Raw genomic sequence first — 14,459 nt, forward strand, 5'->3', positions numbered from 1 at the left:
TCATTAAAGCTCGATCAACCTGTAGCCGAACATTTTAATTCAGCTGGTCACTCGATTGCAAATTTCAGAGTTATTGCAATATTCCATGATGTCAAATGGAGCGACAAAACTCGCAAAGACAAAGAAAACCACTGGGAATTACAACGTAAAACCACAAAACATTTTGTACTTAACATTAGAAACATACTCCCAGGTCGGTAAAATTATTCCAATGACTACCAAAATTTAAGTTTCAATATTAACCACCATTTAAGCTGTTTTTGAGTTTCATTCCAAAATTGTTTATATCTCTACCAAGCTACCTTCTTTGTTTTCTACTCTTATTCAGACTCCACCCTGTCTCCTTTTGTTGTATTTATTTTATTCCTGTCCACCCAGGCAGCACTTACCAGTTCTTATACTATGACGTTATCCAAATTCCTTCACTTGCACTGATAAAGGGCTAGTGTTGCCCGAAAGCTCTGCTAACGTTTCTGACTGTTTTACTTTATCCTTTTGATTTAGCTTTTCGCTTTTTTTGTATCTCCATTGAGATCCAGCCACTGATACCCACAGCATTGTCATTTTTTCAGTTATTTGCCTTTGGATTTATATATATAAATATGAATACAGGATTAAGATTATAATATACAGCATTTAAAATTACCAACTATTAATTAATCAAATCACTTTTGATTAAGTTTCTACAATCCTGAATTTGAATTAAGGTGATTACTAAGCTTTCTCTTAAAATAGGTCGCAAGAGTTACAGACGAATGTATCTTTGACATTCAAAGGCAAGGAATTCCAGATCCTCACAAATCTAGCAGGAATGTTAAATTTACCCGAATCCGTACTTGTTATATATATATTTGGATTATATAAGTTTTAAGTGAAACTCTTAAAACTATTTTTCCCTTTAGAATGGTAATGGTCATTTTATCGTCATTGATGTGATATATTTTCAATTGTTTTGTGTTAGTTCGATTAAAGTTAAACTTTATTCAATTAAACATGTTGTTTTAGGTGTTTTTTTTTTGCTGCTGGTGTTATCTACAATATCTAAGCTAGGCCATATTTGGGGTAAATGGGGTCTCTAGTTGAACTTTAGATGGGGTCTGCCAGGGCCAAGGCAGTGTACAGATAGTCTGTAATAGGTCATTTGGTATTGCTTACAATGTGCTAAATCATATAACATTGGTTGCTGGTGGTATCTACAATATCTGAGCTGGGGTAGTTGGGGAAAGGGGGGGTCTCTAGTCTAACTTTAGAGGGGTCTGCCAGGGCCAAGGTAGTGTACAGATAGTCTGTAATAGGTCATTTAGTATTGCTTACAATGTGCTAAATCATATAACATTGATTGCTGGTGGTATCTACAACATCTAAGCTGGGCTAGTTGGGGGAAGGGGGTCTCTAGTCTAACTTTAGGGTGTCTGGCACTTGCGTTGCAGCAGACAATTAGTCTGTTGTTATCCATTTAGTATTGTATGAACACAACTTGTTCATTTGGCATTAATTTTGAGTGGTACCTCACTCATCTATGCTAACCCCATTTTAGGCCCTCCTTTTGGGGGGTCTGGCGGGCCTTTTGCAGCAGAGAAAAAGTCTGTCGTTTGTGATACTGGTATTAGGATGCCAATGGGCATCCCATGGTGGTAAAATTAGGTGGTATCTCTCTCATCTAACCGGGGCCGATTTTTTAGCACGTTTCGGGGGTCCCCCGGTCTAGACGCAGCAGGGGGTACCCGGCAGACTCCCATTTTCATTGACATCAAGTGACCCCCAACACACTTAAATAGTCAGATATTGGTACCTAGCTCATCTAACCAAATGTCTCTGGGCTGCCTGTCTATTAGTGGTATTACCTTCAACAGAACAATACAAATATCAAAGTATCATTCTATACACAAGTGTTTTTAAACAACTGTGTATAACAGTACCAAAGAAGCAGTCATTACCAAAAGGCTATTTATTCAAAATGACATCTTGATCATTAAAACACAGATCTGTGACGTCAGTCTAAGTCTAAACTGTCATCGTTAAAGACAAGATCATTAAGCGTGCAAATTTTGCATTAGAGCGAAACCATTACATGAATCTTTAAGGTTATTTTAAAGTAATCCTTAAGGAGGAAATTGAAATATGTTAAAGCTTCAGGCATAAAAGATTTGAAGTAATAAAAATGTAAATATGCTCTATATGTAACCTGTTGTTGAGGAAAAAATATCCTTAGGTTGAAATTGAAATAAAAATAAATAAATGTCAAAACTCAACTGATTAAAGAATGCGTGTATATTAAAAGATGAGAGTTCATCTTGTATGGTTTAATGAAAATAACTATTACAGTCATCAACCTTCTCATTTACAAACTGCTTTCAGAGCAAGGGACCTGTAAACTTTTGAAAACAATTTCTCAATCAATTTCTTGGTTTACAACTATTAACCTTGGTACTATATTCAGCAGAAAGACCTCTTTTGTGATCGCAAATAAAAATCAGAAAAGTCAAAAGTCAACGAACATACAAATGAACAGTGTACTTCTACATAGACAACAAACTTTTCTGCGATTAGTACATACTTTTTTAAACAACGTAATACAGCCAACTCTCTCAATACCCACAGGCTTGTCTAATGTGTCTGACTTTCCAGAAATTCTAGTAATTGGAATGTGTTTTTAATTGTAAAAGATATTATGGAATCTTTTGGACCTCTAGAAAGTCTGGTTTTTGAGGAGTTTCTGGTTCTTAGAGAAACTGGTGTTTAGGAGTCACATCAAACATTGAATGAAAACAAGTATTTAACAGAAAGAATACAGTAGAGTAAGATTTTGATGGCGATTCCATTCCATCAACTTCAAGAATACAAGAAGTTTATAACCAACTATGGCAGGAACTAGGAATGAATGATGTTGATAGTTTGTCCCAATACTAATTTCTTGCTTATGAATAAATTCAGTGTTACCTCCAATATTGGCGTTGTAAGCGACGCCAACGGAACATACATTGTTATTGGCTTCAGCAGCTACTTCTCCAGCACACCGAGTGCCATGTCTGCAAGAAATTATGAAATTCAAGAATGAATAAGCAGCATTTAAAGAATTATGTCAAATATGTATATAATTGATTATCATTTTACAAGTTGCTTGAGTGCAAACTTCGTAAAATGATAGGTCATCATATATTATCGTTTATCTTTTCTTCTGCTCGTCTTTGGAATGATCGGCCACAAACTATTAAAGTGGCAACATCAATCAACATTGTTATAAAAAGTCTTTACACCATTTTACTTTTTCACTCAAGCTTCTGTGAATACTGTTCTGGCAAGCTCTCAGTCTCATATGGGAGCTTCAAAGTGCTGGAAAATGGAGCAGTGTAAATGGTTCCTCTGCTTCTTATTAATTTTTCTTAGGATCATTTTTGTGTGTAAAGCGCTTACTGTACATTAGGAGCTATATAAAACTACCATTATTATTATTATTACAGTGTTTATATGTTATATACTGACCTGTTTTCATTTCGGAAGTCATATCGTGGTTGTGGATCATTGTCATGATCATTTACATCATAACTTGCCTTACTATCCTGAAAAATACAAATGTATTCAATATTAAAAATCAAAGTATGTCTAAAAGAATAAGTAATAGGGAGCTTTCCAGGTCAGGTCAATCAATGTGCCTTTCTATCCTGAAATATAAAAATGTATTTAATATTAAGATACAAAGGTAAAGTATCTGAAAAGAATAAAGCTCTGTATACACTATCAAACTTTATGAAATAAAAAAAGTGATGTGCCCATACATGATGATGTCATATCACTACCATATTTGGGCATATCACTACCATATTTAGGCACATCACACTTTTTTTGTCAAACTGTAGTTTGATAGTGTAGACATAGCTTACAGTAAGAGCTTAGGGAGTTTTCAATTTGCGACAACTGAGGATCGACGACCAAGGTCAGGTCAATCAGGGTAGTCAAAGCCTACAAAATAAACATTTTATCATAATATCATAATTCAAGAATGTTTTATCAAATGATGTAAAATATCAGAGTTGGGACGTATAATAATAAATAATATTTTGATTAGAAACATAACCAAAACAATTGAATTATTAATCTGCGTTTTGACCTTTAAACGTCAAGAAACAATAAACAATAAAATATGTTATTGTAGGTTTTAGGTATTGAGTTTTTAAGCCATTTACAAAAGTTGACATTTTAAAGAATTCACTAGTCAGAACTACATATAGTTTCTGTAGGAGTGTACATTAAAACTTGGTTGCCAATGCCAATTGGACCCAGCTTTACACAGAATCTAATTTCTGTTTGGTATGACTATAATACATGAGATCAATAATAAACAAAAATACAGGAATTAAAAAAACATTTTCAAATTCAATGTGTAGTTTTACTCTTTTAAAAAAAAGATTTATTTTCCAATTATGACAATCCAAATGTCAAAACACAAAATAGCCTGCCAAACTCAGTAGGGGATTTTTGTATTGTGAACATGTACAAAGGTAACCAGGACATATTGTACACTGTATTTAGTTTAACAAAAATAGAAAAATAGAAACCTTTGAATATTTAGTATTCACTTAGTATTGGTATTGATCAAAAATATACATTTCATTTCCTTTTTATTAATTTTCGTTCATTTTTTCTTTTCCATCTGAACAAAGTCTTAGAAATGTATCATAAAGGCCACTTTTACAGACGAGCGGTGACTGTATACGGAAAGCCGTGTAGCTTGTCCCACATCTGTATTTATCTTGAGCGGAAACCACCCACCAGCTCCACGTTGTGTGTAAATGGTCATAAGGAAAAACATAGATTCTATATTTTTATTAATGTAAATTGTCCTTAAGGCAATAAATTGATTCATGTTTGTAAAGAATTCAAAATTACCGATACCTGCAAACATCAAAAGGCAGTGAAATGATGGATAATACTCCTAACTTCTTTTAAAACAAACCTAATTGCCATGATTATTTAAATCTAATTATCGGAGATAAAAAGTTGTTGTTTGTCCGCCATCAATAAAAGCATCTTTCACTTGCTACATCCATTGGTTTATATATTAATGTTGTGTTAATCTTTTTTGCTTCGAGTTAAATCTAGTACGTGACATTTAGACTTTCTTTTCACTACCAATTTGATCCGAGAAGAAGTCGGCTGCATCTGAAAAGCCTTTAATGGTTTGCCAAGGTAAAATTAGATAGTAATTCATGACGAAAATAACTAAATGAGAAGGTTTTTCTTGTTGCCAATTGACAAGCAATGGTTAATTTCCCAATGATCAAGAGATGACATTAGTTATGTTGTGTTGTTTCTACCGTAGAGCTAAATTACAGTGAAACTAACCATCCTATATTTGATATAGAACTACAGCATTAGTAATTATAACAATTTGTATATATTTTTTAAAAAAATATAGTAGTAAAGTCAATCACTTTGACCAAAAATTGAATTGAAAAACATTTTTGTGTATGTGTGTGTCTTAAATCTTACACTTTTACAGTTTATTTTGTCTTTGGGAAATCATTATTTTTGCTTTTTTCTTTCTTCAGAAGGGAATAACTTGATTCAAATTACAAAATGGCCTATTCATATTACTGTATATTGATTATATTTTGGGAACAATACTTATTTAATAAAAAATATAATCAATCAAATTCCAATGCACACAAAACGAAAGATCTTCAGTTATATAACTATTGGCAATTGCTATAAAAACTAATACTACAGTACCTGAAAATTTGTATATAAAGTATGATAAATTTACCAAAAGATATATGTATGTGGCTGTGTATTCTACATTTAGATACATAATTCGGTGTACAGTAGTGTTGTGACAAAAGCCCTTTCACATGGTATTGCCAGTTCAGACTAGACAGAAAATAATATGGTCATAATTTACTGATAACATACTGCATGTGTCCAGTGATAAAGGAAATGTTATCATGAAAATCTCCTTACAGCAATATCTAAAGTAGATGGTGGTTGTGCAAACAGACCATATGGAGGTTTAGAACACTAAGTGCAGTATAAACAGTGTGAAAATAGATGCAAGTATTGAAATGGTGCATGTGGGAATAAAAATTGCATTTTGCCCGATTATTAGACTGCAATTTAAATGAAGCATAATTGTAGCTGAAATGAGTTCACAAAATCAAATGTTAAATATTCTTAAGCAAATCACATCTATGATGACTTTGTAAAAGTCTGACGTTGAAGTCAAGTATAAAGAAGTGGAAATCTTTAATTACGAACGGAATGTTTTAAAATGAGAATTGCATGCATCTATCCAAGACAAGATAATATCCCACTGGTTTTAACGTTTATTGTCTCCTTCTCTTGAATCTAACATCAACATCCAGGCCAAAGAGTCACAGATATACCGGAGGGTTGCAGCTTGTCAGACGGAAAGATACCACTATTAATTTCCCTCCCAGTACTATACTTTTGACAGTATGTAAAATTGTATACTTTTAAACATAACACTTTTTGCTTACATTAAGCAAAAACCAATTAGCATGAAATTTGGTGTGTACATAAAAATAATTATATTTTAATATTTAATAACATACATAATTGGTTTCGAGGTCCGGGTGGTTTTTTTCCAAGCCATCATCCAGGATTGACACAACAACTCCTCTCCCTGTGTAGCCTTGTTCCCACGCTGGAATCACATTCATGTCTCGATGATTGCCTCGATTCTGTAATGAAACAAGATGATACAGTTGACATGTTATTTCAAAATTAATCAAGTTGAATAATTATGAAATACCTCAATGCAGGGGGTATGGTGAAAGTATGGCTGCCAACAACTTACAGCACAAGATATACTGTAGTTTGACATTGGGTGAGTTAGTTTCAGTCAGGGGGGTCGCAGGGGGTATGGTGAAAGTATGGCTGCCAAAAACTTATAGCACAAGATATATTGTAGTTTGCCATTGGGTGAGTTAGTTTCAGTCATGGGGATTAAATAGCAAAAGGCTTCCAACAGCACTTTCTAGGACTTTCTGTTTTGTTATCAGATTTTTTTTAATGACCACAGCCATTTTCCCCCTAACTGGATTTGAAAAGCTCATGAACTGTTTTGCTAGCTACAAATGTCCTTTTGCCAGTTTAAACTTTTTAGCATAAAAAAAGCTTTAAAAGGTCATCAAAGCAATGATTGGTATTTGAATAAATCTGGAGTTGTTTTTTTCACTATTTGACACGGTGAAGATGTAGTTAGCCCAGAGTAGGCAGGCCTACAGTTAAGGCCCATTTACACTAGGACGATAACGATCGACGATAAATATATAAGCATTTTTTTTTACATAAAACAAAAGAAATTAGAAAGGTTTTTATTCTAGAACTATAGGATAATTATTTATACTGTCTTTGATAATATTTAAAAAAATAATAATATTTTTAAAATTCCAATGAAATGACGTCATGATAAATAAAAACAATAAAATCGTTATTTATTTATTATTATAAATCGATATTTTTGCTTACTAATCATGACGTCATTTGATTGGACGTGTGAAAATATCATTTTCATCAAAGGAAGCATAAATGGTTATTCTATAGTTCTAAAATGAAAAGTTTTTATATTTCTTTTGTTTTATGTATGAAAAATGCATATTTGTCTATTTTTTTAGGTCTAACTATGGATAGTACAAAACAATGCTGTACATCATTCAGGTGGTCATAAATACTGTACTATCATTTGTTTAAATAGATAAAATATCTATTATCTATTTACAATACTTTATTTGTATTATTATCTCTCATCATATGATGATGATATACAGTATAATAATAAACTCACATGAATTAGGAATTGATATTTTTACAAACAAAATTTCCTATAATTGGTCACAGTTTGCATAAAAACAATTATTTGTCAGTAAATGATTTATGGTGTGATCAATGAAAGGTATGATAAATTGTCAGATGCTGCTAGCTAATAGCCAGCATTCATTTAAATTATGAGATAAACATTCTCAATGTAGTAGAAAGATTATAGATGATACTACATTGGCATTAAATTATTCTTTTAGTCTGGACTTACTGTAATTATCTCATTTCTCACCTCTACATAATTGAATAAATAGTTTTATAAATAATGGTCTTCATACAACTAATGGGACACACTATAAAATAATGTATTACATACAGTAAAGTATATTTACAGTACTGTAGTATAGTTAAGGAACTTTTACTACTACTACTACTACAGTATATGTTCAGTTTTTTAAATCGAAGGCTGTGAAAGTGTGAAATGAATTGGATTTTTCACTTTATCAATGTTTAACTTTGAAAACTATAATCAAAACAGTAATGTTTGGAGGGTTGTATGGCAAAAATCAACAACTGAAGCATATTGATCAAAACGTTGGGAAACTCAATGTATACTACAAACTTTTTCTTACTTGTGTAGTACAATACATTTAGAACTGTAAAACATGTTTTGAAAGAGTTATTTCAGCCACACTTCATTCATTTCATTTCATTTATTTTGTCTCACATAATTATAACAAAAAATAACAAACAATAGAGAGACAGGATTCCCAAAAGCGAACTAAATCAAACTATCAAGTGGGTCTCCAAAGCAAAACATAATCATCCAACAATAAAATACAAAATTACAACATTTAAAACAACGTGAAGATTAAAAAAAGGTAACAGACAAATACTGTATTACCTCTGGAAAAGATTATAAACATCTTTGCTAGAGGAATAGTAAAGTGACAACTTGGGATACAGTACTTGTTTACTAATACTGTAGGCCTATTTTTAGATAATTGTCCCAAAGCAAAAAACTCTGTGACGCACGATTCAGAAAACAATGATGTCACTAAAAGTAATAACAAAGGACAAAAAATAAAGTTATTGTTATAAGTACAGGCTGTATCATACTTAAGTATTAATTGGTATTATGAAGTATGCTAATATTAAAACTGAGAAAAAATAACAATAAAGCCATACATTGATATTTACGCGACAAATTCAGTCCATCAGTGGCGCAGTAGCGTGGCTTCCTTTTCTAGCAAACTACATTACAGTAGTTTGGGGCCGAGCAAACAAATAATGGTATAATCATAATATCAATGGCATAAATGTGTTAAATTCACAGACTTTTGAATTATACAGTCACAGTATACAGTTTAAATGACATTATTTGAATTCAATTATAATTGTTATTCACAGACAGTTTATGTAAAGTCATAAAATAATCAACAATACGAATTACCTGTAATTCATTTTAAATTAGAAAAAGATAAAATACTATTCATCTCATAAAATGAAAACAAGTAAAACATTTATTAAACATTAAATTAAATTAAACATTTTTTTTGTGATTTTAATTGCATTGCAAACAACGTTTGAACTACTGGATAGTACTGTTACTACTGTACTACTAGCAGACTGAACGCTGCAAGAAATTAGCAAAAAGTAATTTTATTTTAAACTCCAAACTTTATTTAACAAAAATGTGACAATATGGACATGATGATGTCATATCACTGACATATTTACCGTAAGCATAGCACTAACATATTTGGGCACATCACACTTTTTTGTCAAACTCGTTTGATAATGTAGACAGAGCTTTAGTTACATCTTATAAATGTTTGATTATTTAGATGATACATTGTAATCACCTTTATCTGTTATGGAAAGCATGTTTGTTGAAATTACACTTATTAAAGATATTAAAATTCTTCGGTATCTGTTTCTCATATACGGTAAACCAGGATGCTGTAGAATCTATTCTATTCTTTAATATCAATACAAACTAATGTATACTATGCTAGTATTAGTAATCAACTTTATTACAATTTCAAATCAGCAGTTTTTTCAACTTCAGATTTTGTATAAATAACGACTGTAGATCCCATGACCGCACTTTTAATTCAAAAGTTTAAGTAAACTTTACCAATCATTGTTATACAGTTAATAAAAAGCTAAATTTAAAAATAATGGAACGAAAGTTTGTTTGGATAATTTGGGGCATACCTCGACATTCGAACAAAAGTTTTACAGAAGAAAATAGAAAGCACCCAGCCATGACGCCGACTAATGTGAAAAAGTAGATAGATATATAGATATAAAACCAAGATTTTTTTTTATTTTTATAATTAATATATCTATTTAATGTAATTTATCTAACTTAATTAATGCACTCTTCAAGTCTTGTTTGTACTGAAATTGTGATGTATATTTATGTAAAGCTCCTTTGAGAATTTTGGATTCTTCTACATTATTTGATAGTATGTAGATGCCCTACCATTAAAACCATCATTCATTTAATTCCAAATTGAATACTATTCAATCACTTAATTATACTATACAATACATATTAAATTAGTTTCAAACGGTAATTTAGTTGATAAACAACTTACCAGTAGAAATGTCATAACAACAAGTTAACACAAACAGCTGTTTCAATTGTTAATTAAAAATGTTTATAATAGACTAAATCTCATCAAATATCTAATTAAACATAGCAGCCTTTCATAATGTAACAATCAATCAAGTAGGGGAATAATTCAACTATGGTAAACATGAAAAATGTACTCTTCTCTGGGAACTTACAATGCTTGTTACACACTACAGCAAGATAAACCCCTATTAAAGGGACACCTTCAGGAACTCATTAAAGTATCCCCTTAAAGGGATGTCACAAAAATAGGTGTTGGATAATGGTAAAATATGTATTACCTCATTGGAAACTTTCCCCTTAACAGGAGGAGTTTTATTTTGGGGACATTTCTGTGAACAAAATGAAAGGCAATTTTAAAGTATGTTTTAACATTTCAGCCACCCTTATTTTGGGGATACTGTTATTAGGGACACTTTCTTTGGTCTTGAAGGTGTAATTGTAATGTAATATATTTTGTTGGAATTGGACAATTTGATGTTTAAAACTTCAACTAACTTGTTACTCAATACAAATATTTAAGCATATTAAAGGCAACCAACAACTAATTTAATACTGTTGTTATAATCTTTGGTTTACAAGGTAGACACATTCATTACCGCCATGTAGAATTTTCTTTTCAAATGGAAGTTAAGTGAATCAGCATTTCTAACTGTAATTTAGAATAATTGTCAGACAAGAGAAAGTTTTATAGATTTGCTTAACCTTTTGAAAAAAGCTATAAAAGTGAGACAGATACAATATCTATCAGCCAAAGCGAACACTGCTAGCCAATGTTATGTCACGATAATTGAGTTAATCATGCAGTACTGTGTAGTCATATCCATTAAGTACTTATTATTGTTGCTAATACTCTAGGCTTCGAGTAGAATTCCATTAATGACGAATAGTAAATGTGCAAACCCTTGGATGGGAGCCTGGTGTCTGTCTAGAAAGGTTAATTTTGTACTTAAAAATGATAGTGCACTTCCAATCTACTTGGGTTACTGTTACAGTTAAATTCATAATTGTTTAAATTCATTTCTTTGATTTAAAATAACAAAATACTGTAGTTAGTACAGAATACAGTAACTCATTGAAAGTTAAATTATTAGCACTAATAGTAACGTAGTCTACATTCTGTATGAAGCCAACTCATAGAATTTTATTCCTACACTATAATTACTACTGTAGTGTGTTTGAATGGACAATATATACAGTAAGAAAGATGGTCTATGCTTTAAGTCATCTTATTTTTAAAGATGTTTTGTCCTCCTGAAAAAAACATTCTTAAACAAATTTGGGTTGAATTATGCCATTTTATTGCCACATAATAGTTATTAACTTTGACCAAAAATTGGATCGAAAAAAAAAAAATTTAGATGAAAAACTGTAATTTAAAGCAGAAAATAGTCAAATTGGCTGCCACTGCCAGCTAATGGTTTTATTTAAACATTTATTTTGTCTTTTTATATTAAAGTTAAAACATTTTGTCTTTTTTTATGGAAGTGATTAACTTTATTAGAACTACAAAATGGCCTATTGAAAGTCCGATTTTTATTAAACTTTCATGTTTTGGGGGACAATACATCTTAAAAAATAATAACACAATTTTCTTCAGGTGTGAATTATTTATAGATTTATAAGGATACTACCATAATCTTGTTAGTATGTCACAAATATTTACGTTTTTAACAAGGACTTATTGATTCAGAATGTTTAACAGCCTTGCTTCCAGCTATTGATTGTTAACAAGAAATATTGAGTTAAGAATACCAAAGTAAACATCTAACATCAATAAGACTTGTTCTTTAACTGATAATTGATTAGAAAAAATTCAATTTATATTCAAGTCGTTTTGACGCATTTTCATGCAAACAATCAATACGGTTAGTCTGTAAAGTCGTTGTGCGATGTATTACAAGCCAACAATTCAATTATTTTTTGGTTCTCTTGAACGCTCACGCCATCAACCAAATGTCATGTTCCAAAACAAGCTTATCTGGTTATACACAGTCAACTTTTCAAATATCTACTATCTGAAACCCTTCTCACAAGTTCCAAAAGGTCCCAAATTCATTTTTACCCTTAAAACACATCACAATTCAGACTTTTCGGAAAACCAGACATAAGGCAAGCCTAAGTAAGAGTGTCCCGGTATTGGGAGAGTTGACAGATTATATTTTAAAAAAATATTTCAATATTAACTACCGTTTGAGTTATTATTTAGTTCTTATTCACTGTTCATTCTAAATTGTTTATATCTACCAAGCTATCTTCATTGTTTTCTACTCTTAGTGTCTCCACCCTCTATTGACTAGCCTGTGCCTCCTTTGTTTTACTTTCTTTACAATCCACTCATACAGCACTTGTTTTCTTTTCTAGTAGTAGTACTCTCACCCTTTTTGAGTAACATTTTAATATACTAAAATATTAAAATTTTTATGTCATACTGTAAAAAACCAAGAATAGAAGTCAAGGTTTTCTTGTCGCATACTCTAATTCAAACAGCAAAAAAAAAAAAAAACAGAATTGTATGTATCGTGCATACAATTAAACAACTGTAAACTTGCGTGTCTTCCACAAATGTGGATATTATGCTGCCTTGAAAACCTAAACACGACAAGTCAATTACCAACGCAGGCCAACAGTGGTTGTCTAGGACCTGTCATTTTTTCCCCACAGGTGACAGGCAGGCAGGAACAGCAGGCAACTCATTACCCGCACATACGATACAGGAAGTCTCACTGGGATTGAAACTATGAAAAAGCACTTCTACAAATACATTCAGAATGGTAGCATTTTTAATTATGTGAAACTTGGTTGATACAGATAATGTAAACATTGACTTACTGTACGTGAGTATGAATTTACAGGATGCAGTACATACAGTTAGAGTTAGTGCTATTATTTAATGTAATCCAACAAATTGAGAAGCTGTTTCATATAGGTACAGTAGTTCCCATTTAAAGAAATCTCACAAAATAAAACTGACACTTGACAGGGTAAACTCTGGCCTCCGAAGCCTTGCCAAATCCGGAAGGCCAGCCATTACAAATGCACAAACCACTGTCTTGGAGGGGAGTTCAGAATAATATTTTACTTTTCGGGTTATGTTCTCCCCTTGAAGGGGATAATGCCCATGTCGGTTTATCCAGGTAAGCAAGACACATAATAGACTTATGAATTACAATAGTAATGACCGACTTATTATGAGAAATCAACTTTTATAAACACACCCTAGTAATTACTATGCATGCTTGTAACTATAGATTCATTTGCATAAACAAATTTATTACATTGGTTGATTTACATAATGTAGAACTTACCAAGTACCAGGTGGCCCTCCAATCAGGATCAATAAAAGTCAGTTTACTATCGGGTTCAATTCCAGGTAAACCTCCTCTTTTTGTTCTTGATTTTAATGTTTGTTGTTCAAATGATTTTACCTAAAAATTCAAGTAAAAACAGTTTATAAAAAATGTATACTTTTATATTGAAAAGGACATTGAAAGAAATTTAAAATACTTATTTGTTATTATATTGTCTTCCTGAAAAATTATTTTTACCAATTTTTTGTCACATCTGTATTCACTTTGACTAAAGATTAGATCAAGAAAAAGGTTATTTACCCGATCAAACTTGAGGACAAAACAACTGGAAGTCTATTGTATGGAAGTTGTTTGTTTCTTTCTTTATACAATAAGTAAATCAATATTTTTTCTTTCGCAGTGAAATTGAATAATTAATATAACTACGAATGGCCTATTCCAGTCCTGCCCTATTCAACATTCTTTATTTTTCACTTACTCTCGATTCCTCACCATCCTGTTCTGTTTAATGTTTTCAAATACTGTACAGTTGGGTCTTATTTAAATTATTAAAATAGAAAAAAATAAATTTCGAAAATCAAGTGTTAAACATTATATTCACTTCGTTACTTTTATAAAATTCTTTGAATGCAGATCTAAAACAGATTTTAAAACACAACACCAGGCGTGCAGTGCATGTACAACCGTACCGTGTTATTGGACCATTTGATGATTTAATTAAAAGCGTT

The 14,459-nt window shown here is 31.5% G+C and overlaps 1 protein-coding gene across 2 annotated transcripts in view; it reads right to left on the bottom strand.

The window, feature by feature from the left end:
* The window catches only part of LOC144845797 (proprotein convertase subtilisin/kexin type 4-like), a 33,298-nt gene that overhangs the window by 13,883 nt on the left and 4,956 nt on the right, over nucleotides 1-14,459 (bottom strand). For both annotated transcript variants that reach the window (XM_078703238.1, XM_078703239.1), the window contains exons 4-7: nucleotides 13,729-13,848; nucleotides 6,570-6,698; nucleotides 3,484-3,560; nucleotides 2,941-3,029 (exon numbers count right to left, since the gene is read on the bottom strand). In XM_078703238.1, the coding sequence (XP_078559364.1) occupies nucleotides 2,941-3,029; nucleotides 3,484-3,560; nucleotides 6,570-6,698; nucleotides 13,729-13,848 (415 nt within the window). The remainder of the gene's footprint in view (nucleotides 1-2,940; nucleotides 3,030-3,483; nucleotides 3,561-6,569; nucleotides 6,699-13,728; nucleotides 13,849-14,459) is intronic.

This window comes from Antedon bifida, chromosome 6 (assembly GCF_963402885.1).
Source record: "Antedon bifida chromosome 6, ecAntBifi1.1, whole genome shotgun sequence".
Lineage (NCBI taxonomy): Eukaryota > Metazoa > Echinodermata > Crinoidea > Comatulida > Antedonidae > Antedon > Antedon bifida.